Here is a 27,607-nt window from a genome sequence, read left to right on the forward strand (position 1 = left end):
AACCCACAAGGGAGGATAAGGTATGGTGGTAAGATTTGGGTGGAAACAGAGGTGGCCCCTGGGTTCCCAATGTTCCATCGCTGACCATCCACCATGGAAAATTGGGGCTGGAAATAGGGCCAATGTCAGATATTCTGTACCATATTAAATTTTAGTCCAGTCCAGAGTTTGTCACCATCTGGCTAGCTTAGCTTGTGTTCCTGGCTGCAATCCATTGCTATGCTGCTGTATCCAGGCTCCTGCCTGGAGCCTGCATTTGGAATCTGTGTGGCTGTTGAACACTGGGCCACTGGGCCACTAAGGCCACATGGCTACAGAGTGTGTGAAGGAACAGGGTGAGCTTGTGTTGAGAGAGAGAGAGAGAGAGAGAGAGAGAGACAGACACTGGCTTTGTTCCCTGGAGTTATATTATCTCAGGCTTGGGAAGGACCAGGACTTTATTCAAAATAATCAATCAATTTCCTAAGTTTTTTGGGGGGTGGGGGAGAGACTAATGAGTCTACCCTCTGATCAATCCATTCTTTCCCTAGGCTAGACTGACAGACCTCTATAGTTGTCATTTTGACTTCTGTACATGTGCTTACCTCCCTCTTCATTGTTCCTTCCCCCAGTTATCTGCAGAATGGACTGGTGGTTTCCTGGGAACTGTGGGAAGCTGTAACTTCCTGGTGAAACTGTGTCTGATTCCCTTTGCTCTTTAATAAAATCTAGCTACCTACACTAACATCTGGGCCTCAGGAACCAAATGGGGTGGGGTGGGGGATGTGGAGGGTTGTAAGCCTAAAGGACATCCTGAGAAAGCCACCTCTGACTTCCCCAAATAATGTCATAGCCTTGCAGGAAAGGCCAGGAGGCCCTCCTCAAGGAGGAGACTGGCCAGAGGCTGAGAGAAAATGGAGGTACAGTACCCATCCTGGAATGAGGCCCAACACAGCCAGAGGCTAGTGGGGTGGAAAGTTGAAGGAGCCAATCAGAAGGTCTCCTCCCCCTTTCACATCTCTTCATCAGCTTCTCCCTGCCCTTCATCCTGAGATTGCAGAGCAAGCTGCTACCAGGCTGGCCAGGGTTCTTCCCTGGTTCTGACTGTGGCTCATCCTCAGTCCCTGTGCCTGTGAAATGTAAGGCAATGATAATTTAAACACTACAGCTGTATGAACAACATTTGATATGTAGTAAGTGCTCAATAAGTGAGTGCTAAAAAGATTTATGGCTCAGAAGCCAGTCCTTATCAGGCCTGAGGGGGAAGCAGCCTCTGTGTCCTCAGTCAGTCTTATCCCACTAAAAATCTACCAGGGCTCCCAAGGGCAGGTAGTTGGGTGGGTAACTTCACCAGGAGGAGCTCAGAGGGGAAGCTGTGCCCTGAGAGGAGTCCTAAAATGTGGGGAGGGGTGTGATGAGGAGCTCAGCTGGGAGATTTTAGGACTCCCATAAACAAGGGCTGCCAACTCAAGGCCCATATGTCAGGGAACTACCTAACCCCTGAGGAGACCCTGCTGGGCAGCCAAACCTCTCCATGAGGATCCCCAACTCCAGAAACTGCCCCCACCCCATCCCCACCCCACCCCTTTCACTGGGGCTCAGGTTCCCAGTGAATTCAAGGTTTACTGCCACATAGACTCTCCTCTTACTCCCTCCTGGTCATCTCTGTGCCTATGAGAAGGTGGCTTGGATTTAAGAAGCACTCAGCAAGGAAGAACCAAAGTGGGGTGGGGAGGGGGTCCTGGGGAAGGAGGTTAAGAGATCCCACCCCAGGCCTAGCCCAGGGCCTTGGGGGCTGGTTTGTGCACTGGCAGAGGGAGCTCATTCCTAGGTGACCCTCCCTGGGACCTCTAAACACACCAGAGTAGGAAGCCCCAGTGAGCCTCTTCCACCTACCACAATGCCCTGGAAGGTGCAAGGAGCACATGGTCAACCAAACCACATGTGTAGTCCACAGGGAGCCTATGGCTCAGTGTCAGTCAGCAGTCCAGGCCAATGGACATCAGCAGGTCCTCAAGTGCGTATAACTGATGCTCCATCTCCTTCATGTTACTGTAGGTCTGCATCATGCTGGTCATGAGAAAATGATATCATCTATCAGTGGGAAGGAGTCTTACTCCGGCAGGGCCACCACGGCTGTTGCCTCATCCCTCACAACTTCTGAGAAGTCCTGCTCCACCAGCTGTGAACAGGTTGGCTCAGGGCTTGCCACTGCTCATCACCCACCACAGCCTGCCCCCATCCACTGAAGCTCCTACCAGTCCACCTTCTTGATAACTTTGGCCATGTACTCAGTGCACGGATCCTCAAGGCATGCCAAATGGAACAGCTTGGCCACATGCCACATGCCTACCATGCTGTCCTCATCCAGCAGCTGGGCCAGACTGCGGCCACACAGTTGTTTCAGGCTCAGTAACAGGTACATGTTGGCCATACTCAGTACGTTGCAGGCCACCTCGTTAGGCACCTGCAGTAAAATAATGGATGAAGGAGGGTGCACCCTAAGGTCACCAAGGCCTCTTAAGGGCCCGGCAGTAAGGCTGGGACCTGCTGGGCAGAGAGTGGAGGCTTTAGGCAGAGCAGGAGCTCCCTACCCTTACCAGGTGCCTGCCCCAGATCCCTGCAGCCACCTGTGGGACTAGAAGGGACACAAGAGTCTGGGGTTCCCATGCCTCAGGCAGGGCAGAGCCTGTGCTTGGATAAATCACTTCACCTCTGAGCTTCATATCCTCTGTGAGATGCAGACAATTATGCCTGCCTCAAAAGGCTGTCAGAAAAGTGACAAGTTGCTTCTCGAAAAACTGAGGCAGGGACCCTACTAAAAAGGTGGGGGAGTAACTATTTACTAGCTCCCTCACACCCATAGAGGCTGCAGGATTTAGGACACAGCCATAGTTGTACCCTGTGCTAGGAGAAACCACATGCTCAGCTCTGGCCCAGACTTTGCATGGCCACAGAGAGCAGGCTGGAAATAGAGCAGATAGGACCTCTGCTAAGCCCATCACAGGCAATGGTGCATGGTGCTTACTTGTGCCAGGCACTGTACTTGCAACATGCACATTCATTTGCACAAAACCTTAGGAAGTAACAATTATCAGTGTCCTCATTTTCTACAGGGGGAAACTGAGGCACAAAGCAGTTGAGTATATAGCCCAAGATCACACAGCTCTGTGGTGAGGGTGGGGGCAGCCCAGGTTTGGAGCCCAAGTCCTTGCTCTGAGTCATTAAGAAGCTGCCTTCTGGGTGGCAAAGCTCTTTCTGGAGTTGGGATGAGCCAGGGTGGATACTAGGTGGCAGGGGCCAAGGAGCTGAACTATCCACAGGAGAAATGAAATAAGGAGGTAGGAGGAGTTCTCTAAAGGGCTAGGTGGTTAAGTACTGTGTATTATAGGGTTTCTGTCACAGCTGTTCAGCTCTACCATGTGCAAAAGCTGCCACAGAAATGAATGGGTATTGCTGTTCCAGTGAAAATCCATTTACAAAACAGTCTAGATATGGCCTGCAGCCCAAGATGGAGTGGACAACCAGCAAATTGCTTCCCTGGGGGCACTCAGATCCACATGAAGGAGAAGTAAATTTCTCTCTTCTGTAAGTTACCATATTTGGGAGTTTCTTTGTTACAGTGGCATTTACACACACAAACACACACACACGTGTACCCTGGCAGAGAACACTTTTGGTACTATCTGCTGCCTACTCTGTCACCCTGTGTTAGGGAGGCTTTGGGGCAGGTGAAGACACAGGGAGGAAAAGAACCCCAGGAGTCTGCAGCAAACTAAAGGCAGGAGGCTCAGGGCTCCCTACTATTGTGGGAATCCAGGGTTACTGTCCTATGGCTGAAGTTAGGGACCTCACATGGCTGACACTATGTCCCCAAGTGTCATGTGCTCATGACACAGGTCTTGTCACTCTTTCCTGTTCTGGAATCTACTGAGGACCCCTCTGAAATGAGCCCCACACTTCCTCTCCAGCCTCATGGTAAATATGTCCCTCAGAGCCAGTCGGGACCTGGGCAAACCCTTGAAGCCCCACAGTGACATGGGCTATGTAGTGCTGACCACTGTGCCCTCCCACCCCTTGCCCCTGGCACAGTGCACACAGCCCACTTTAGCCTGCACCTTAATGTGATTGCTGAATATGTAGTGAAGCACATGGGTGAAGACGTAGGGAGAGAGACTATGCAGGGTGATTGGGGGAGGCCACCAGAGGCCTCTAGCCCTTTGTTTTCTCAGAAGTGGTCATCCAGCAGGGCCCAGAAGTTGTCACTATAGCCACAAAAGAAGTCCTGTGGGCAGGGGTCTAGGCTTAGGAAAGGCCAGGGCCAGGGCTGTGCCCAGAGAAGCTAGCCTAGCGCTTGAGGCAGGGGGTTAATGGGCTGTGAGCTGGACAGCACCTTGTGGCGGAGGAAACTGCAACCCTCCACTTGGAAGCAAACATCAGAACAGATGTTGAAGCCATCAGGGAAAGGGAAGGGCAGCTCCCCAAGATTGTCCTGGGGGATGGGATAAGAGAGGCCATTAGAGTACGTGAGAGAAGGCAGAGTGGCTGGCCTCAGTCAAGGGCCCATTCTAGCTTGGTCCTGGAGGGGCAGATTGCAGATTTAAATACAAGACAACAAAAGTAAACAACTAGGCTCAGAAAAGGAAAGTGACTGGCTCAAAGCCACACAAAGAATTGAACCCAAATGTGGGGCTTACCTACCACATCTCTGTCTCCAGATAAGTCTCCTGCTCACCAGGTCCAGTCCCAGGTCCATGTGCTTACTGGGAGTTCAGGGACCAGGACGCAGTCGGCCAATAGGGTCAGGTCCTCCAGAACCCAAGGGTCCTCTGAGGGGCCTGCTGCTCAGAACCTTCACATGAGTGTCTGGTTTGGATGCCACTACAGAGGAGACAGTGCAGCTTCAAGGTGCCAGGTTGGCCCTGCCAGTTCCTGCCCAAAGCTATGGACCCCAAAGCCTGGATGCACAGAACTCAGACACTTCCCTGCACTTGGCCTCCAGGTCATCGAGCAGATATAACAGCTGGAACTGCTTGGCCAGGTGCTCACATTCACTAATGTGTTCCACACTGATGTCCAGGCCACCTGGGTGCAGCGTAGGAGGCTCAGCCTGAAAGGGGCCATAAGCAGTACCCAGGCATATAGTTTCTTTTTTTTTTTTTTTTTAATTTTTTTTTTTATCCTCACCCGAGGACATTTTTCCATTTTTTGTACAGATAGAGTGGGAGGGAGAGAGAGGAACAGAGAGAGAGAGAGAGAGAAACATCGATGTGAAGGGACACATCGAGTGGCTGCCACCTGCACAACCGACCAGGGCTGGGGACAAACTGCAACCGAGGTACGCGCCCTTAGCGGGAACCGAACCCGGGTCTCTCAGGACCGCAGGCCGACGCTCTAACCGCTGAGCCAAACCGGCCAGGGCCAGGCACATAGTTTCATAGGTGGTCTATTCCACTCAGATACTTGGCTGCAGGACTGGGAATTCTGGGCCTATGCTGCCTTAATCAAGAGCCACTGTCTGAGTTCTACAGACCTCAGAACAGATAAAAGGGGGGCTTAGTTTGTGGGTGAAACAAGCTCTTGCTTAGCAGATAGACCAGCTCATTGTCTCCCAACCCAATCCAGGAGACAACAAGAACTGCCTCACACTGCAGGGACAAAGCACCAGCGGCCCAAGACCATAGCTAGGTCTGCTGTTAAACAGAAACGCAGCCCCCTCCCTGTCCACCCAACCCAAGTCTGAGGGGGTCACCTGTGTACAGGTACTGCAGCAGGGCCCTGAAGGCCACAGGGCTGATCTGCAGGCAGAGAGAGCTGGGAAGGAAGGTCAGAAGCATGGCCCAGCACAATCCCCCAACTGTCCCCCTGCTCTCCTACCCCAGGGAGGAATGCACAGTGCCTGAGGACCACGATGCTCTTGCCCTTACATCTGGTGTCCAGTGTGTTGGCAAAGAAGGCACTGCATGCACCCAGAATGGGTCCAGAAAGGTCTGTGCACTATGAAAAGCATATCACTGGATGCCTTGATACAGAAGCCTGGACAGGTGGAGGGGGACTCAGCAGAGTACCTCTCCTCAGTCTCACTACTCTTCCCCCATCTCATTCTGTAAGAGAGATCTCAGCTCCATGCAGCCCATGCCCATCACAGACCCACTGGGCAAAGGCCATCCAGATCCCTGGTGCTCCATCTGACCACTGCAGGAAGCTGTCATAGTAGTTTTGCCTCCTGCAGGAGGCTGTTACTTGCTTATAATCATGCAGCGCCTGGTGGATGATATCACTCACAGCTGGCTCCTGAGGGCAGCAGGGCTCATCAGTTAGCAAGCCCACGGGGCTGCTGGGTAGGGACCCGGGGAAATCCTAATCTCCATCCACCTCCTCACCTCCTCCCCACACATAGGGCATATACTCCTGGAGACTCCCTCCTAAATGACCTGAGTGCAGTCTGACCCCAGGGCTTAGGCACACAGGCAAAGTCCTATACATTCACACACACATTTACTCACACATACTACATAAAACAGAGTAGGCTCAGAGGCTGGCCCTGTTCCATGCACTGGGGACACTGCCATTAACAGACAGACAGGTCCCTGTCCTCACTGAAGTTACATTCTAGTGGGGCAGAAGAACAATAAACAGATAAACAAATGATATCAGGTGCTATGAAGAAAAACAAAGCAAGCAAGATAAAGGTTGACAGTGATGGCAACTGCCACAGAGGAAGACCAGAGAAAAGCACTGTGGCAGTGACAATGTGCAGAGACTTAAATGAAGTGAGGGAGTTGGCCATGCAAAGATCTGGGAAAGGGCAGTCTAAACAAGAGGGATAGCAAGTGCAAAGGCCCTGATGCAGAAGCAAATTTGGAGCACTGGGGCACCACAGAGGAGACCAGTGTGGCTGTAACAGTGAGCACCTGGGAGAACCAAAGAAGAGAGGCCAGAGAGGAAGGAGCAGGTCATGTAGCAGCTCTCAGGAAAAGCAAGGCATTCTAGTTCTATGCTAAATACAGTGAGAAGCCATCCGAGGATTTTAATAAGCCCATCACATTTGTTGAGCTTCACTTGGCTACAATATAGAAAATAAACTAGCTGGGGCGAAGGGGCAGCAGTAAAACTAGTGATATGATTGGCACTATATCCAGGGAGATGGTCCAGGGAGAGGTGCAGTAGCTGAGTTGGGCAGGAGCAGTAGAGATGGAAAGTGGACAGAGAATAGGTTCTGAAAGTAGAGCGCACAATACTCACTGGCTGTGTGTAGGCGTGAGGGAGAGGACTCAAGGGTGTTTGCAAATGTGTAGCACTTCACCACTGGCCAGAAGGTAGAATACCAGCTCTTCATGCCCACTTAAACAGACACAGTACCTGAAGGGGTGAAGGAAGGAGTACTAGGAGGCAGCTGTCAGGACTGAAGGGGCTGCTCCACCCATTCTGACTACTCATCCACCTGGCACTCACAAGGGGGTGCTATTGCACTAGTCCCATACATTCACACCCACTTCTCCCTGCTCCAGCAGGTACCTGGGCAGGAAAGGGGGAGGCCAGAGCCTGGTTCAAGACAGGCTTATGAGGAGAGGGGCCTGGGAGAGCATAGTCTGGGAAAGGAGACCTATGAAAGGGGAAAGACAGAAGACATTCTTTTTAGCTGAAGGAAGTCTCCCCCAGATGAGGGCAAGCAACAGGCTGACCAGAGCAGGTAAGGCATTCCAAACAAAAAGAACAGTGAGAAACATGTGGAAGTGGGAACACAAAAGGCAGACCCTAAACATCAGAGGCCAGGTCTCAGAGCTGAAGAGGCTGAGACTGGCCTGAAGGCATTTGGGATGAGGAAGTGATGAGGGCTCTTTTTCTGCCAGGACCCTCTCGCAGCTTGGGGAAGTTAGGTTGGCAGGAGGCAAGGGGACCAAAGAAGTTGCTTGTTGGAATTCTGGTAGTGTGGACACATGAAAAGAAGCAGACAGATTCTAGAAGGTGGAAGTCAGGAGACAGCCAATAGAATGTCAAGTTAAGGGGGTCCTCATGGATGGTGGTGGAGCCATCACTGAGCAGGGCAGCCTTGGGGAACATCCAGATTGAACCAAGGAGTGCTGAATAGCATTCAGCTTTGGGAGTTACCAACTAACTCCTAGTTGGCACCTGATATGAGGGAAGGGCCCAGGTAACCTGTGGAAATAAGTAATGGAGAAGGAAGGGCCAAGGAAGAGAGGTTCCCCACATCCCAAAGAGGCACTCTCTGCCATCCCACCAAAGCCATGGATATGGTGATTTCAGAGCTGCATTTATAAATTTCCGAATCCCTGGTGACCAGTGGCTGATTTTGGGCCCTACGTGTTACCAACGCCAGGTCCAGAGGCATCAGAGAGGGGAACCACATCAGGAGTCCCAGGTCTGCCCCAGTCTGGCGCCAAGTGCTCCTTCTCTCCGCCCACTTCTCTTGCCAGCCTCCTGTGGCAGTCTTCTCCAGGAAGTCCTACCCCTTACCCCGGAGTAAACCACCACCAGCACCCGGCCCCCGCATGCCCCGCTTGTAATGCTGCGGAGGTGTCGTGTCCCCCCCCCCCCCCCCCCATCTACTGGCGAATGGTCTTTGGTGGGTCGGGTGCTGAAGCCAAGTCACCGCCCGGCCCGTTCCATGGTTAACTGCACCCTTCACAAGCCGGGACAGAGGCGCTCTGAGGGCGCAGCTCCGCGGGGCTGCGGGGTCCTCACCGCACTTGGCCCACTCTCCCAGCTGGCGAAGAGATCGCTGATATCCGTGGTGCGGAGGGGGTGGACACGCGTGGATCTGTCACAGGCAGCGCTGACTGCTACAAGCCGGACTTAAACAGGCCGGCCCTGCCCCCAAAGTTCCCACTGCCCCGCCCGTTCTGCCCACCCCACCAGCACCCACCCCCGCAGCAAAAACCAGTCGGGCAGGCGGGCAGACTGGGCCCGGTGTGGGCTCCGGGCTGTTTTAATGGGGGTCCCGGGACCCACTCCTCGGGATGTCAGGTGTGGGTGGGGAGGGCTATGCCAAGACCGTTTTGGGTGGGGAGCAGGCGGAGCCGGCACCAGGCTGCAGGAGAGCGCAGGTCAGGAGGGAGGGGGCGCGACTGCGTGCCCTGGGTCCACCTTGCTTGTGCCAGCGCAGCGCCAGCGTGCGCCCTCACAGGTGCGTGTCCTCCTCAAACACGTCCGAGTCCTCCGGGTCCCGCTTGCCACCCAAGAGCACGCTCCAGCCCCCGGGACCGTTGAGGGCCCCGCCGCCGTTCAGGCTGGGTTGCTTCTCCTGCATCTCCGACTGGCTGTCGCTGGCCACATCCAGTGTGGGGTTGTCGTGGCAGCCGTTCTCTACGAAGCGCAGCTCCTCGCCGTGAGACTGCGGGCCGGGACCAGGTTGCTGGGCAAGCGCCTTGGCCCCGGCCCGACCCCGGCCCAACCCACCAGCTGCACATATGTGTCCCGTTGACCTGGCCTGTGACCTTGAACAAGTCAGTTCATTGCTCCTTCCCTGGTCTGTAAAACCCTACAAAGGGAACCCCAGGGACCCTCAACAGACGCCTCTTCCCTGCAGTTATGTTTCCACAGCCCAACTCCTTTCTTAAAATAATTCTACTGATTCTTTGACTAAACAAGCCTGATTCCACCCAACAGCCTCCTTATAGACTCCAGGGTACTACCAGGAAAAATGGGAGTCTTGCCCTGCCCTTTCCTTTGTGGGGAGTCTTTTCTTGACCCCTGGATACTGCTGACCCAGGACTTCTCTGGTGAGACATCCAGATGAGCTCAGGCCTGCAGGGCCACTCTGCCCCAGGAAGGGCTGGTGCCATGGAGGGCTCCTGCGGGTGGGACTGGTGCCCTGCACAGAAGGTCCACTGAGATGCAGGCACTGGACAAATGGCCTCACTCGCAGTGTCCCATCCCAGGACAATTACTGACAGCCCACCTGAAATGAAGACACTGAGTCTGCAGATGACAGAGCTTGCTGGGCACTCCCATCTCTACCAGCACTGTCCCCAGCCCACAACCTCTGCCCCACCTGCCCCTGCGCTCACCACATGTTTGAGCTTGGGCAGTCGGCGCTGCCAGCAGTTGTAGAGCAGGCCCAGCACAATGATGATCACGCAGATGGCACCGATGACCACCAGCACCACAAAGAGTGTCCCGTAGTCACTACGCACCTGGCTGGCCCGGGCCTGGCAGCTGCTTGTTGTGGAGTAGTTCTGGATGCCAATCTGGAGGTGGGAGGGCCAGGCTCCTCAGCTGAGGTCCCGGGGTTCCATGACTCCCACCCACTTGGGGTTGGGGCTTAAGATCAGGGATAGGCTTTGAGAAACAGCTGGCACACTCCTGGCTCCTGTGCTCATGAGGGACTCTCTGCCCTATTCCTGCCCTGTTCATCTGGGGGCAGCTTCAAGCCTCTGTACCTCACATTTCCATTTCCTGCCTCCACTCACATCCCCACCATGGCACTGCCTGACCCTGACCCTGACCTTGCTGGGAAAGAAGTCTGACTAGAAATCCATCTGGTTGTGACCCTGACCCCCCACTGAGTTTGCCCATCCCCATGCTGCCAGTCATAATCCAAACTAGACAGTCCCTATACCTGTCCCATAGTTTAAAAAAGAAGAAAACATAAGGGCAGCTAATCCCCTTGCCACACATTCTCCACTACACACCACCACTGAATTAGTCCCTTGGGATACTTCTACCTCGGGGGGAGGTGGGTATTCTAGTATCATTATGGGCCAGAGACAGTGCAGGAGATGCTGGGGACAGCCCACATCATGGGCCACCCTAGCCCCCCAGCTTCCTCCCTTTTCCCACTGGAGTCATCACCAATAGTATTTAGCTGCCCAAACTCACTCCCACATTGCAGGTTGTGTTGGGTGGGCCTGCTTTCTCTGGCCCAGAGGGTGCTATGCCCTGACCCAGCTCAGCTGATGTTCTCTCCCTAAATCAGCACCCAGGCAGGAAAGGAGCAAAGAAGGTGAGGTGTCCTCCTCAGAAGACAGGTGCCAGGATGAAGGTGTTCTCTCCTGGCTCCTAGTGCAAAGACCTGGGAGCCCCCTTTTTGCCTTGCACTCCCCTTTCTAATGCCAGGTATTCAGGTCTTCTTTGGTTTCTGTGAACCACCTGTATATTTTTAGTACCTTCCTCTATTGACTTTTTGTTATCAAGGATACATATTTCCTGCTTGCTAAATTTTCCCACTAATATGCTTCTAAAAGCCCGGCATGCCTTTGGCCACGTCAGTCAGCATTGAAGTATCCAGTAAAGCCAGAACACTCAGCGGCTGGGAGAAAAGTCAGGAGAGTCTATAAAAAAAAAGGTTAAGTCCAGCCTGTCCCACCAGCTCCTGGGGTACACAAACCCAGATGTTCACAGCTGGAGCAACCCTTACTATAATCATTCAGGCCTGGTCCAAATCCTGACTCTACCACTACTAGCTGTGCAATCTCAGGTGAGTCACTACCCTTCCCTGGGCTTCAGCCTTAACCTTAAATGGGGTACCAATAGTACTCAATAGGGTGCTTAATAGTACTTAATGCTCACAAGTCCTGAGATGGTGGTGAGGGAACCAAGCACAGTCTGGCACTCAGTAAGGATTCAAAATGCAAATTTAAAAAACATCTCACAGAATCCACCCCTTAACCTTGAGTGTACTAAATGAAGAGGTAGGACCACAGTCATGCACAGCTCACCTTTGTTGTCAAATATTGCATAGCCCTCAATAAGAAGGAGGACTGATGACAGACCACTGGATTTTACACTGAGTGAAAGGGGTTTTCTGTCCTCAAGAAGAGAAGTGGATGAGGAGCAGGAAGAAAAATGGGGCCCTGTCCCTCCCATCAGCCATGGTTCTGCTTCACCCTGCACTGGTGTCCAGCCTATCTCCTCAGCCAAGGTCTCCAGAATGGGCCAGACTGGGTTGGGGTGAATCTCAAAAAGGCAGGGCTGTCTGCTATGTCCTGAGCCCCACCTCTCAGCCCCAGCTGGCCAAGCACTGCAGACTCCCATGGTTTCTAAAGAAATGCCCAGACCTCTTGTGCTTTCTTTTGTGGTTCTGGAGCCACAGAACATTCTCCAATCTACCAGGGTTCTAAACAGTTCCTTGGCCAGACATAGTGTTTATCCCACTGTCTACCCAGAAAACTCCCACTTAACTATCCCCTAACTGTCCTATGCACAGCGCAATTGATAGTTAAGTGCTTGTACACTCTGTCTCTCCCATGGGAACTGTCATAGGAGATCTGAAAAGATGAGCCACAGAGCAAGAATCTGTGTTTTGCTCCTTTAAACCACATGGTACAGGCCACCCTCCTGCCCTCAAGGGAGTCAGCCCTGCTCACAGAGCTTTAAGGAACAGAAGGGGAACTCACCCCTGCCCTCTTACCTCCACCAGGCTCCTTCGGATATCACCCAGAATAGAAAGGACATCTTTAGTGGGCACCACCCCTAGTGAAAAACATCATCATCAATACAACCTTAGCCACTGAGGCACTCCCCCAGCAGACTCCTGGTCCCCTTGGATAGCCTCTGACCTGAGCTTCACTCCCTGGCTCCTGACCACACATAGATCTCATGGTGCATGCACAACTACTCTCTCCTCTGCTTGCTGCCCACTGATTGATTCATTAAAAAGATTTAGTAAGTGCCTGCTAAGTGACAATTTTGATACCAGACAGTCACTTCCACAGCTTCTTAAGGCTACATTCTCAACACATTCCTTCTCAGTCCACTTCAAAGTATACAGTGCCATTGTCTGGCACCTGTACTGAAACTATACCTCTTCCCCCTCCTATTCCCAATGTTCCCACCTTTCTCCTCCTCCTGCCTCCAAGCTTGCTAGTACTCCTGGATCCTAAACTAGGGAGTTCAAATAGCACCTCATCCTGCTATCCTAAAAGCCCATTCTATATCCAAAATCCCAAGCTGCATTTTTCCACAGTTCTGCGGGAGAGTTCTCATGGCTTTGGGAAATGTCTGCTGATTTGGCCTGCCTCCCACTGCTTTCTTGGACCCTCTCCTCAGACAGGCCAACACCCCAGTCCTGTGAGTGCCCCTCCACCCCCGCTCACCCTGTTCGCCCACCAAGGTCATTAGAAGGTGCTGCTCCTTCTCACTGGGCTTGCTCAAGGAGATGTGCCAGTCCCCGTGCTGGCCACTACCATGGCGGGGTAGCACCTCTTCCACGAGGGCCAGGAGCTGCAGCCCCCAGTGCTGCCGAAACACCTCCTAGAGGGCCAGAAAGAGAGCCTATGCTCAGTAAGGTAGACAGCTCCAATTACCCCTGCCTCTAGGCCCAGCCCCCACTCCAACCACTCCCCATCAGCCAAACACTGGGAAAGGCCATCTGGCTATTTCGGGGGGGGGGGGGGGGGCTGCTGTGAACAACTTGCAAGGCTGTGAGCTTGGCCTTTGGGAGCATTGTGGGTTTGTTCCCTACATGCATCCAAGTGCTCCTTTCTGCTTTGGCTTTGTACCATAAGGAGGGCTAGGGGCCTGTCCAGGGATACTTGCAGTTGAGCTTGGGGTACAGATATGCCCACATATGATGACATGTCCAGGAAGTAGGTGTGTAGTATGTGAAGGAGTATGGAAGACTGCTCATGGTGCCTGTGTGTTCAAGTGTAAAGTGCAAGGGATGAATATTTTGGGGTGTGGGGATAAGGAACCAAAAGATATTTACAACCATACAGCCACCAAAGACCAGGAGAATAGGTGGGAAGCAGCCTGTGCTCATCTCTCATCTGTCACTGTAGAGATACAGCACAAAGTTGGGGAATCTGAGTATTCTAATGGTGGTAGTAGTGACTAGAAAACTAAGCAGAGATGGTTAAAATGATAACACCCCACCACCACTGGAAGCAGGGCTGGGAGCAAAAAGAGAGGTGTAAGGAGACTGCTTTCTCATCTGACACTCCTACTGTTTAGATCTTCTTGACCTTGTATATACATAAATATATATATATATTGGAAAGCAAGATGCTGGCACTGAAGAGGAACTCAATGAGTGGCAGGAGCTCCAGCTGGGACTGGAGACCAAGATCTGCCTCTGGCTCCCAGGCTGCCACTGTTCCTACTTAGCCCGATCTAGGAAGAGACCCTCATTTGGCCCTGTGACTATTATCCACTCTCCATCTCCCCCGACCCTGAGCTCCTCTCCAGCAGCCTCCTTCCTGTATCTGGGAAGTCAATAATACCCTGCTCCTGGCCTCCAGAGCTCCCTTCCAGACACCTTTCTGTCAGCTGCTCAGCTCTCTGAGTGCCCTTCTGTGAAGCTGCAAGCCTGTGCTGTGGTCAAGGCACAGGCATCTCACCAGGCCACCCCCCTGACACTCCTATTCTCCTTTCTGTTAGAGCCCAAACTAATGAGCTTTCCCTGTGTGTCATGTCAACATGAAGGCCACCAGGGTAAAGTTCCTCATTACCATGGCAAATGCCAGGTTCATGATCAAGCCTTGGCGCTCACTGGCCTACCAGAAACCTGACTCAATTTTGAGAGGAGATTGGTACCTGGAGAGAGCCATATGCAACTAGGAAAGTCCTAGCTCCTGAAATGGTTCTTGCCATCTTCATGTGTGTGTGTGTGTAGGGAAGAGATGCATGCCCACACCTGCCTGAGTAGGGTACATAGAATGCACTGTGACAAAGCAGCCCCATTGTTTGAAAAAATAAACAAAACCACCCTCCTGCATAGGTAATGTCTCTCCCACCATGCCATAGCTCTATCCTCCACCACATGTGTATGCCCCACATTTTCGTGGGTCCAACTGTCCGCCAGGCTTAATCCTCACAGTAAGCCCAGGCTTTTAGTACCAATGCCCACATTTTCAGATGGGGAAACTGAGGCTCAGAGAGGTGCAGTATGTTTACTAAAGATCATGGAGGGGATAAATGGCAGAACCAGTATTTGAACCAAGATTATTTGGATTCCAAAGCCAGGGCTTTTCTCTCAGGCCACTGACACTTAGTTTCTACCCACAAAATGTATGGTATGAAATATATATTCATCAGATTCTTCCAGAAGTGATATTGTGGATCTGTGGGCTTCAGCCAGGCAATCCATCAAGCTTTGTACTTAAGATCTGCTTTTCTGGATGTATATTGTAAGTCATTAGAATTTTCTTAAGTGCAGTACACTCATGTGTATAAATTATCTTCCCTGCTGACTCCTAGGCAGATGATCCTTCTCACAAATCACACAGTTTTTCCCACTGTAGGGGCTCCAGCTCCACTGGTATGATTCTTATAAGAAACAGGAAGGGATGTATCATTAGTCATCAGATCATTTTGACTTTTGGCAATATGACAAAATTGAAAAAAGCTCTGTTCTCCTACCCTGCTATAAAGACATAGAAATACTGGATAAAGTACAACAAAACAATTAAGATGTTTTTTTGTTGTTGTTTTTTAAAACATGTCCAACCTCAAGCTCAAAGAAGGCAAAAACAAAGGGAATTCAAAGCCAGAAGAGTAAGCTGGCACTAAAGCCACAGTAATTCCTAGGGAATCCAAGACCCCAACATAGGATCCAGCAGTTGGAGACCTGATTTTCAATGCTCACATGGAGACAGAAAATGTAATCCTGGCCCAGGCGAGGTGAAAACTAGAACAAAATACCAGGACAGAGCTTCAAAGAAAAGCCCTTTCAGTGAAATGGGGACTCCAAAAACTTCCTACTCACTTGGAGGAGCTATGTATGCCATCTGCATGTGTCCATGGGTAGGAGAAAAAAAAAGTTACCTAAGATCACTTAAAAACCCCAGGCTTGCACTTCACCTGAAAGTGGAGTCCAAATGTGTAGTCTTTCGTGGTATAGACATCTAAGCCAAGAAATAAAATTAAAATAAGTCTAAGACTATTAGAACTCCTGAGGGTTCCTTGCAACCACTCTGTAGGAATTCTTTGACAACCTAGGGTTCAAGATGAGATCACAATAAATTAAGATGCATATGAGAGAATAAGGCATAAATGCAACAGACAGGAGAACTGACATGCCAAGATGTGGTGTCACTAAATATAAAAGAGATAATAAAATAAGTGTGTTTAAAATAAAGAATTAAAGGAACAGAAACCATAATGAAAGAAGAGAAAACATTTTTTTGAAAAAGGAAGAGATTTGAAATCAAATAGAAGTGCTAAAATATAAAATAGTTATCTATATTAAAGACTCAATGGATGAGTCAAACAGAAGATTAGACACAACTGAGGAGAGTTACTAATTTGGAAGCTAAAGCTAGGAAATCACCCAGAATGCATCAGAGTAATTTTGAAGACCTAGAATACATAAAAGTGTCTTATAAGACACTTTTTTTGTAGATGAACAAATAAGGCCCTAAACCTCTAAGAAGAATGTCAGAGAAATGGGAATTTGGCAATATCAACCTCAGTTCTAAGAACTTACTCTGAATATACAATTCCAACAACTCAAATATACATGCACACATTATTTACTGCAGCATTGGAAGTGATTGCAGAATATTGGGAACAACCTAAATGCCCATATAAAGGAAATTTGATAAACTGTGATACACAAACATAATGGAGTTATTATTCAGTTGTAAAAAAAATTATTAAGAATGATCTTCATAAATGCACACATGGTGATTTCCAGAATATATTGTTATGGGGGAATAAGACAAACAAAATGCAATAGTGTTGCTAACGACTGAGCTATATCCCCTTCAAATTCATATGTTGAAGTCCTAACCCCCAGTATATCAGAATTTGGCTATATTTGGAGACTGGTCCTTTAAAGAGGTAATTAAGTTAAAATGAAGTCATTAGTGAGGGCCCTAATCCAGTGATTGGTTTTCTTACAAGAGGAAAAGATGAAGACATAGATATGAACAGAGGGAGAATCCTGTGAGGACACAGGGAGAAGACAAGTCATCTACAAACCAAGGAGAGAGGGCTCAGGAGAAACTAAACCTGCCAACACTTAATCTTGGACTTTCCAATACAAATATAAATAGTATGTTGCCTTTTCTGCAAGAAAGAAAGAAGAAATTACACATCTGCTTGTTTCTATATAAAGGAACCCTGGAAAGATAACCAGAAATGAATGGGATTGGTTGTCTAAAGGGAGTGGGTGGGGTGGAGTGAAAGAGATAATGGGGGAAAGTGGTGTTTCTCTAAGTATACACATACATTTGTATATCATTTGGATGTTTAGAACCACAGTAATTTTTTTACATAATCAAAAAATACAATTAAATCAACAAGGATGAGAAAAAAACTAAAATTAAATAAACAGACAAATAAACCTAACTATACTTCAAATGTATAACTACACCAAAAGGAAAAAAAAGAACTAACCTATGATATTTTAGGTGAAAGAAGAGAAGCCAATGAGTCTACATTGCTCTTTCTAGATCTTGAGGATCAAATTCCTCAAACTGAAGCTCCAACTTGCAAGACTTTCCCTATACAACTATGAGCACTTTTGTCCTTATCTTTTTCTGAAGATGTGTTCTCTGTATAGCCCCATCATTTTTTATGCACTGCTGTTACTTTTTGATAATGTCAAGGTCATTAAACACAAAGAAAAGACTGAGGAACTGTTGTTCCAGATTAAAGGAGACTAAAAAAACATGACAACCAAATGCAATGCCTGATCTTGGATTAGATACCTAACCAAGGGAACAAAAGCTAAAAAGGACATCAATGAACTACTGGTAAAATACAAATAAGGTTTATATAGATTATAGTTTTCTATCAGTGTTGATGCCCTGATTTTTATAATTACACTGTCGTCTTCTTAAAAAAAAATTCTTATTCTGAGGAAATACACAGTAATATACTTAGGATAGGAGCAAAAGGGAATGATGCCTTCAACATACTTTCAAATGGTTTGAAAAAAATGCTAACAATGAATCTGGCTGAAGGATATATGGATTTCTGTGTACTATTCTTTCTGTAAGTGTGAAATTATATCAAAATAAAATGTTACAAAAAAAGAACATGAGAAAATGAAAGACATTTTTACATAAATAAAGGCTAAGATATCTTTGCAGAAAGCACCATATAAGGATATATTTCAGGAAGAAGGGAGTTAAACCTAGAAGGGCTGGGAATGTGAGAAGACATGTGAGCAAAGAAACAAATAAATATGTTGATAAAGCAAAATAAACATTGACTATTAACAATAATGATATGCTCAACATCATGAGAGAAATGCAAATCAAACCTATAATGAGATTCTACCTCACACCAGTTCACACCACTATAAAACATACAAACAAACAAAAACAAAAAATAACAAATATTGTTGAAGATGTTAAGAAATTAGATCACTTTTCCATTGTTGATGAGGATGTAAAATGGTACAGCCACTGCAGAAAACAGTATGCTAGTACCTCAAAAAATTAAAAATAGACTCACGACATGATCCAGCAATTCTACTTTGGGTCTACAGTTGGCCCTTGTTTTTTTGCGGTTAATAGTTCCAGACTCTACAGTGATAAATAAATTCCTACAAAGTAGAATTCTTTATTTATATACAGTCGTCCCTCCCCACTTCACACTTCAACTTCACCACTTCACACTTTGACATTCGCGGCTTTACTCTATCATGGTTTTTTGAAAAAACTGCGATACAGAGAAGCCGCTTAAGTCAAAGTGTGAAGTGGCGAGGAACGACTGTACACACAGAAGAATTAAAAGCAGGGTCTCGAAGAGATATTTGTACACTAATGTTCATACTAGCATTATTCACAATAGCCGGGAGATGGAAGAAACCCAAATATCTACTGATGGATGAATGGATAAGAAAACTGTGGTCTAACCATACAACAGATGATTATTTAGCCTTAAAAAGGAAGAAAATTCTGATATCTGTTACAATTTTAATGGACCTGTAGAATATTCTGCTAAGTGAAATAAACCAGTCACAAAAAGACAAATACTATATGATTACACTTCCATGAGGTCCCTAGAGTAGTCCAAGTCATAAAGACAGAAAGTAGAATAGTGGGTGCCAGGGACTGCGGGGGTGGAAATGGGGGGATTGTATAGTGGGTAAGTTTCCGTTTTGCAAGATTATTTGGAAAGAAGAGATATATTATCCCTATACTTTATTGTTCAAGTATGCACACCAAATATTTAAGGGTTCCCAGTACCTTTATTGTGGTCTCTAAGTACCATTTTTCTTTCCTTTTTATCCTCACCTGAGGACATTTTTTTTTTTTTTCTTGCATTTATCTTCAGATAGAGTGGGACAGAGAGGCAGGGGTAAGAAAGAGAGAGAAACATCAATGCGAGAGAGACACAGCGATTGGCTGCCACCTACACAACCCCAACCAGGGCCAGGGACAAACTGCAACAGAGGTATGTACCTTAGTGGGAACTGAAACTGGGTCTCTCTGGTCCATGGGCCAATGCTCTAACCGCTGAGCAAAACTGGCCAAGGCTCATTCTTTATTTTTTGAGGAACCTCCACACTGTTTTCCATAGTAGTTGCACCAGTCTGCATTCCCACCAAGAATGCACTAGGGTTCCCTTTTCTCCACATCCTCTCTAACTCTTGTTGTTTGTTGATTTTTTTGATAATAGGCAGTCTTACAGGTATAAGATAGTATCTCCTTGTGATTTTGATTTGCATTTCTCTGATGATTAGTGATGTTGAGCAACTTTTCATCTAAGTCAGGAAATTCTAACTCAGTCCATCCAGACTTTGTTGCTCTTATCTCTTCTGTTTTGTTTTGGTTTTGTCTTTGTGGTTTTAGACTTTTCTAAAAATGATTTACTCTCCCTGGCTGGTTTGGCTCAGCGGTTAGAGCGTTGGCCTACGGTCCAGAGAGAGCCGGGTTCGGTTTCCGCTAAGGGCGCATACCTCAGTTGCAGTTTGTCCTCAGCCCTGGTTGGTTGTGCGGGTGGCAGCCACTCGATGTGTCCCTTTCACGTTGATGTTTCTCTCTCTCTCTCTCTTCCTCTCTCTCCCTCCCACTCTGTCTGAACAAAAAAAATGGAAAAATATCCTCAGGTGAGGATAAAATAAATAAATAAAAAATAAAAATAAAAATAAAAATAAAAATGATTTACTCTAGTGGGTTTGAGGGAAGTGAAAGTACATTCCTATGTTTAATCCAAAACTGATCATTGAGGTGTTTTCTTTTTTCCAGCATCATTATAAATAAATGGATTTTAAGATATTGATATATTTTAATCCATCACAGTTATTATTCTTATTAATGTTCAAATACCATGTCTTTTAGTCAGTGAAAGCCTCTTTGAGTTGGCTTCTGAGTCCTTTTGACCAACCTATTAGTGTTGGTAGTTTCCTTGCTTTTTGGCATAATAAGATGTTCCAGGCTCATCTTGTATGTTCCCTCCCCCAGATTCAGAATCAATATTTCTCCAAGCTCTCATTCCTCTTATTGAAAAATGGCACTCAGCCCTGGCCAGTTTGGCTCAGCGATTAGAGCATCAGCCCGCAGACCAGAGAGACCCGGGTTTGGTTCTTGCTAAGGGCACATACCTCGGTTGCAGTTTTTCCCTGGCCCCAGTTGGGGTTGTGTGGGTGGCAGCCAGTCGATGTGTCTCTCTCACATCAATGATTCTCTTTCTCTTCCTCCCTCTGTCCCTCCCACTCTATCATATAAATGCAAAAATGTCCTCCAGTTAGAATAAAAAAAAAATTAACAATGTAATTGCCTTATGACTCAGCAATTCCACTTCTGGGAATATATCTGAAAAAATCCAAAAGACTAATTTGAAAGTATATATGCACCCCTACATTCAATGCAGTGTTATTTACAGTAGCCAAGATATGAAAGCAACCCAAGTGCCCATTAATAGATAAGTGGATAAAAAAGCTGTGGTACATTTACACAATGGAATACTATTTAGCCATAAAAAAAATGAAATCTTACCTTTGCAACAGCATGGATGGACCTAGAGGGTATTATGCTAAGTGAAATAAGACAGACAAAGAAAGACAAATACCATAGATATTTCACTTATATGTGGAATATAAAGAACAAAGTAAACAAAATAGAAAGGCTCATAGATATAGAGTATAGACTGACAGTTATCAGAGGGGAGGGGGCATAGGAGGGCTGGGCAAAACAGATGAAGGGATTAAGCAATATAAATTGGTTGTTCTAGAATAGTCAGAGATGTAGATTACAGCATAGGGAATATATTAATAATATCATGATAACTATGTATGGGGCCAGGTGGGCACTTCAAGCATGAGGGGACCACTCTGTAAAGTTCATGATTTCCTAACCACTTTGCTGTACATCTGAGATTAATACAGAATAATATTGAATGTAAACTTTAATTGAAACTTTTTTAAAAATTTAACTTTATAAAAAGGGAATTCCCTGATTTAGCAAGCCCCAAAGAGCTGAATCCTAAGCCCAAAACAGAGAAAGTTGAGAAGCAATTACTTATACTGTTGAACTTCCCAAATGCTCTGGAATAAGCAGCATTGTTTACCTTTGCAAGAAGGGATGAAACCATACTAAATATAGAAAAACTGTTTAAAAGTCTATTTAGGCAGCTGCTGGATCCCTAATTCCTCTCCCCAAAACTGAACAGCTGACAAATGCCTCTTCCCCCTAGCAGAAGACTGGAAGTTTATTCTTTAAAGGGGGTAAAACAAAGAGTCTCTAACCCAGCAGACACCAGGCACAACTATGGAAGGAGGCTCACACTCTAAACAAGGGGAGTAAAATATATTTATGCACACATGTTTCTAATACTGAGACTCCCAGTCCTCTCCCCACCCTGGCTCCCAGGATACTGGCAACCAGCCCTTTATACTTCCAGTAGAACAGAAATTCCCTTTTCAAAGAATTAATCACCTAGGAGGAAGGACCTAAAGATGTTGAGATTAGAAATTTTCAAATGAAATGACCAAGCCAGACTACCCTCCTGGGAAGCCATAGTTAAGAAACTCCATCACCACTCTCAAAACTTCTAACCAACTTTCTGGTGGCAAATGCCACCAGATATTTGAGGAGACTGTGCATGTGGAAAACCTGAGACTGAAATAAAGAAATGGGGAAAGCAACCTATATAAGGAGAAAATATTTTTAAAAACTATTTCAATATCCTCAGAGAGAAAAGATATTGTACATATGAACAAAACTATTCCTTTAAATTAAAATGGAGGAGGCAAAGAACAGAAGAGCCCTTAGAAATGTGAAAATACGAAAGCACTATTGGATATTGGTGGGCTCATGCTCTGAGTTAGGCTGGGGCCTGCTGACTTAAGAGCTAAGCCTTTTACCCCACCCACTGCCCATTTCCCAGTGCCTGCCCACTGTCCCCACTCTGCTCGCCTGCAGTCCTCAGCCTAGTTTGGCACTCACACAGTCTATGTTCTTTGTCATGTTCAGAATGATGTAATTTTTCCCAGCCAGATTGCTCCAGTCTTTGCAAACCACCTGTACAATGAAACAGAAAGAAGAGTGACAGTTACAAAGGCATAAGGAAAGGCATCCAGAGACAGCATGGGTAGAAACTCTTAGACAAGCTAGGAAGTGAAGGCTAGGTATAGGTCTGTGATAGCTGGTTGGGAGTTGACAGCCTCTGCAAGGTGATATGCCCAGGATCCAACCTATGGTTCACAAGCCCATATGTCTTCAGGGAGCAAGTGAGAGGAGGAGGCCAGAGTGACACAAAGGAAGAGGAAACTGTGCCAAAGGGGCCAGTCTACAAAGAGCTTGCCCCAGCTAGAAACAAACTTGTTTTTAATATTTTATAGGGCAAACAAAAACATGCATGTGGGTCAGATGCACAGGCTAAAAACTTAGGACCTCTTTCCTTTCCTTCTGATGTTGGAGGGTTTGAGCACTGACTTAGGCGTGTGTGTGTGTGTGTGTGTGTGTGTGTGTGTGTGTGTGTGTGTACTGGGCAGGGATAATGAGAAAAGGAGCAGAGGTCAACTGCTTATGTGGTAGTGGGCATGGAAACAAGGCTAGAGACAACACAGGTCAAGCACAAATTCTTGCCACTGCCATAAGTAGTGTGGAAACAAAGGGTACCAGCAGTAGCACCTGAACAGATGAAAACCATGCCAAGGTACCAGACTCTTCCAAAGCTTCTACTTTGCATGGTAAGTGTGGCGAGGACACCCACTGTTGAGCCATGAATCACTAACAGTTCTGCTGAGGCTCTACATGGTGTCAAGGGCCTCCATCCTCAGCCTGGCAGACCTCCCACCGCAGCACAGCCCCAAGATAGCCAATGGCTTGCAACCACCTCCACGTTACCTGAGTAGAATCCCAAGGGATTCTGGACTGAGCTTCAGCAGCCTGCCTTTCTTGGGGCTGCTGGCTGAGGTCTTCTTGTCCCAAGGTAGCAGAGGAAGGTGTCAGCTCCATGTCTTGGGGGTTCAAGGGGAAGGTAGCTGAGGCTCCAGGGTAAAAGGAGTCTTCATCAGGGGTGTCAGCCCCACTGGGGACTTCAATTTGAGGAAATGAGGCCAAGGACAGCACCCCTCCTTGCTTGCCATCCAACACAGGTATTCCCATGGTAGCCTCCTCACTTGCCTCCTGAGGAGCCTCAAACTCTACCTCATGCCCTGCAGCTGGAAGCATTGTGCCCCCTTCCTCCTGGTTGGTAAAGTCTTGACCCCTGAGAATCACTGTACTTGGGGTGACTGAGGGTGGTGACAGGCTTGGCTCCATGCTGCTCCCTACCTCCACACCCGAGGAGGCCTGGTCCCCAGAATCGCCATGCCTGTGTTTGGGGGCCAGGGGAGTCTGGATGCTGCTGGTGGGAGAAAAGTCATGAACCTGAGTTTGGGCTTCTTCTTGGGCTCTGTTCACAGGCAGCAGTTCCTCCTTCTCCTCCTCCTCTTCTTCCTTCTCTATGTCCTCCTCTCCAGGAGCTATATGCCAGGGTGGCTCTACCAGGTTCATCTTAGACAAGGGAAGGGGGAGGCTTGATACCTCTTGACCCTGGCTGGTGTCTTCTATGGGACCTGTCTTCTCAGTCAAGTCGGGGAAACCATAATCTAAGAACAGAGATGAAAAATTCATTCACTAGTTTTATTATTCATTGATCAGTATTTGCTAAATAGATGAACCACAAGACCCTTGAGGGAACACTGGGGAGGTCATGCTATTGGTTGTGTCTGAAAAGAGTGGGACATATGGCAGGGGAAGGGGAAGGAGTAGACTGCAGGGGAAACAGAGACTAGGCTGGTCCTCAGTTTCCTTCATGATAATAAAAATGACATAAATCTGACAAAAAATCCATGAATACAGAAATGTATAAATTAGAAAGTTTGTATGATTACACCCCTCAGAGATAGCCCTTGTTAACAGTTTGATGGATATCTTCTCTATTGTTTTTATCATTTGTTTGTTTCCTCATCTGGGGATTTCACCAAGAAGACCCCAGTAGGAAAGGGTCCCTTTATGAGGTCTAAGGACATTCTGATCACAGGAGCAGATGAGACATGTAGATTATGACCATTGTTCCTAAACTGTGCATTTATCCTGGAACTCAGGCCTTCACTGGGAAATGAAAATGATGCAAGGAAAACTAGCAAGAGGCTAAGGGCTGAGCCCACAGTTTTTAAAAGCCTTCCAGAACTTACAGGGACACAGTTAACAGTGGGTAAGAGGGTTTTTATTCTCCCTGCTATTCTAGGAAATATATTTTGAAGCAGAGAAATTAGGAGACTTCCTGGAAACCAGGACATTTTCTGGCTTTTCAGTGAATCCTAGTCCTCTTCAGGATAATGACATATGAAAAATACAAACCAGTTTTGTTGAAAATTCATTTAAAATATCAGAAGCTATATCTAGGTAGCAACTTTTACTGGCTGCCATTTTGTTTCAAAATAATAAATATCAACGACAGTTGTAAAATACTTTTTAGAAATGAGAGAGGTGGGAATAATTTATGGTGGTGAATTGGGCCTACTCATTCCCTTCCTCCTCTCCCTCTACCTCTTCCTCCAAAGTTTCTGTCAAATACCAAATGTTTTTTCCACTGTCAAAATGAAAGTTTTAAAAGTTTAGATAAATTTCTGGGGACATAGAAAGCAGATGAGAGCATAGGAACAGATAACCCCCCAGGCAAAATAAACATTGAAAAAGGTAGCAGTGGAGGAGAGAGGCACTCTTACCAACAGTTAAAGGACAAGGAACAAACTATTGAATTATTAAGGACTTAGAATATAGAAAATTCAGGAAACAGAATACAATTAATTAAAAATTCCAATTACCATCCTCAGAAAGAGCCAAAAATATTGCATTCCTAAAAAGAAAAAGTTCTTGGAAATTGAAATTCAGTTGTTGAAATGTAAAAATTCCATAGAACGTTTAGAAAAAAAAAGTCAAGGAAAAGTCTTCAAAGCAAAAGCAAAAAGACAAGATTTTTTTCTATGATTCCCAAAAAGATAGAATGAATAAAATGGAGATAATAAATAGCCAAAAAAAGAAGAAAATTTCTAAGGCCTGGAAGCAAAGGGTATGAAAACAAGGTGAATGATAGAAGACCACACCACGCTTCATTCTTATGACAACTCATAACCCTAAGGGGCAAGAGAAGATCCTAAAAACTCTCAGAGAGAAAATAAGTTACCCATAAAGGAACAAGAAACAGATTATAAAATTATTATCATGCTTCTAATTAATAACACTAGACTGCAGGAAGGAAACAGAAAAGTGCATTCCAAATTCTAAGGGAAGTTTATTTTGAACCTGGAATTTTGTACCCAACTAAACTATCATTCAAGTGTGATTTAATAATAAAAACAATTTTATATACACAATGACTAAAAGGTTTTATTATCCACAGATTCTGAGAAAATTGTCTAAGGAAATACTCCAAAAATCCACCCCCAACCCCAAAAAGACATGGGAAATCAAGAAACATGAGAGGAATGTCATAAAAATAAGCCTCAGGGTATAAGCTATGCAACAGGTCTATAGAGCAATTATTCAAATTAGAACAAAGATCTGGAGTTCTGAGAACCATTATAAAAAGAAAAATTGGTTCTGGGTGGTTTGGCTCAGCAGTTAGAGTGTCGGCCTATAGACGGAAGGATCTTGGGTTTAATTCCCAGCCAAGGGCATGTAACTGGGTTGCAGGTTCAATTCCCAGCCCCGGTCAGGGTCATGTGGGAAGCAACCAATCTATATGTCTCTCACATAAATGATGCTTCTCTCCCTCTCCCTCTCCCTCTCCCTCTCCCTCTCCCTCCCCCTCCCCCTCCCCCTCCCACTCCCCCTCCCACTCCCCCTCTCCCTCTCTCTCTCTCTCTCTCTCTCTCTCCCTTCCCCTCCTTTCCACTCTATCTAAAAATCAATGGAAAAGTATCCTTGGAAAAGGATTAACAAAACAAACAAAAAAATTGATTCCCTAAGAAAAGTATGATTTTTTAGAAGCTGAATGATAGTGATAATTGAAAGCCCACTATAATATTTCTGTTAATTCTCACCTGAAGAAATTTTTTCCATTGATTTTTAGAAAGAATGATAGGGAGGGAGGAAGGGAGGGAAGGAGGGGGAGAGAGAGAGAGAGAGAGAGAGAGAGAGAGAGAGAGACATCAATGTGAAAGAGTCACATCAATTGGTTGCCTCCTGCTCATGGGATCAAACTTGCAACCCAGGTATGTGCCCTTGACTGGGTATCTAACCTGTGACCCTTTGGTGCATGGGCCAACACTCTAACCACTGAGCCACACCAGCCAAGGCTCACTATAATATTTAAGTGAATAATTACAATATCCTACCTACCCCTCTTCTGTTAAATATACAACCCTTTTTGAATAGTACAGACTTAGTAACTTAAGATCTTCCATTATTCTAACCCCTGCACACACTCTGTAGGGAAGGATACCTACTCCCCACACAAAGCAGCAGGTCATGACATTCAGGAGAGAGGCCTGCTGCTGGAACAGTGACCACAGAACTGCTGAGGAAACCGACACCAAACTCTAATACTGAGCAATCTAGTATCATTTTTATAGAGGTGAAAAAACAATCAAGGTTCACAGGACATTTGAGAAAAGCTGGGTTTATTAAAACGCATGAGGACGAGAAAGCAAAGTAACTAACCTCTGACAGAAGAGTTAATATAGTAAACAAAATAGAACTTAGAAAACTTTCTTATTAACATCTTCAGAGATATTCAAGAGGAAATTACACCCATAAAACAAGTATATAAGGGAATAAAATATTTGACTTCAATATAAATAAAAACTTTATAATAGACAGATGTGTCTAAAATTGAAACATGCCCAGCTGGTATGGCTCAGTGGATTGAGGGTTGTCCCATGGAATGAGAGGTCCCAGTTCCTAGTCAGGGCACATGCCCAGGTTGCAGGCTTGATCCCCAGTGTGGGGTGTGCAAGAGGCAGCTGATCAATGTTTCTTTCTCACATCAATGTTTCTATTTCTCTCTTCCTTTCTCTCTCTATAAAAATCAATAAAAACATAAAAAAGAGAATAAATCTCATTAAAAATAATAATCAAATTTGAAATGCAATGCATAAAAACATAATTCAAATGGGTTGGATGACCACTTGGCAGGAATACTGTAGAATGGACTGTCAGATGGGTATGTGGGAAATAAAACAAATATAATCACTAAATTTCATTACTAGAAAATTAATCTGACCGCAAAGTGCAAGAATTAGATGAAGGAGGGAATGAGTGAAAGCAGAGAAAAGTGT

At 46.5% G+C, this 27,607-nt stretch overlaps 2 protein-coding genes across 3 annotated transcripts in view; both read right to left on the reverse strand.

Annotated features, from left to right (window-relative positions):
• Positions 1 to 1,958: 1,958 nt before the first annotated feature.
• On the reverse strand, positions 1,959 to 8,494 carry ABTB1 (ankyrin repeat and BTB domain containing 1). Its single transcript, XM_036245938.1, is given in 17 exon segments — positions 1,959 to 2,065; positions 2,068 to 2,161; positions 2,246 to 2,446; positions 4,098 to 4,180; positions 4,183 to 4,264; positions 4,373 to 4,471; positions 4,744 to 4,816; positions 4,818 to 4,860; positions 4,948 to 5,064; positions 5,732 to 5,777; positions 5,857 to 5,953; positions 5,955 to 5,996; positions 5,998 to 6,015; positions 6,173 to 6,273; positions 7,281 to 7,341; positions 7,435 to 7,497; positions 8,451 to 8,494. Coding segments are annotated over 17 exon segments (1,371 nt in total).
• A 482-nt stretch (positions 8,495 to 8,976) lies between these two features.
• PODXL2 (podocalyxin like 2) overlaps positions 8,977 to 27,607 on the reverse strand; it is a 41,397-nt gene continuing 22,766 nt past the window's right edge. Inside the window, exons 3-8 of one of the 2 annotated variants that reach the window (XM_036245351.1) lie at positions 23,187 to 23,932; positions 22,284 to 22,358; positions 13,038 to 13,194; positions 12,353 to 12,414; positions 10,137 to 10,190; positions 8,977 to 9,334 (exon numbers count right to left, since the gene is read on the reverse strand). In XM_036245351.1, coding sequence (XP_036101244.1) covers positions 9,122 to 9,334; positions 10,137 to 10,190; positions 12,353 to 12,414; positions 13,038 to 13,194; positions 22,284 to 22,358; positions 23,187 to 23,932 — 1,307 coding nt within the window. In that variant the 3' untranslated portion in view covers positions 8,977 to 9,121. Of the gene's footprint in view, positions 9,335 to 10,010; positions 10,191 to 12,352; positions 12,415 to 13,037; positions 13,195 to 22,283; positions 22,359 to 23,186; positions 23,933 to 27,607 lie in introns of both variants that reach the window. The other variant, XM_036245350.1, reaches the window with a different exon arrangement.

Source organism: Molossus molossus, unplaced genomic scaffold (assembly GCF_014108415.1).
Source record: "Molossus molossus isolate mMolMol1 unplaced genomic scaffold, mMolMol1.p scaffold_m16_p_6, whole genome shotgun sequence".
Lineage (NCBI taxonomy): Eukaryota > Metazoa > Chordata > Mammalia > Chiroptera > Molossidae > Molossus > Molossus molossus.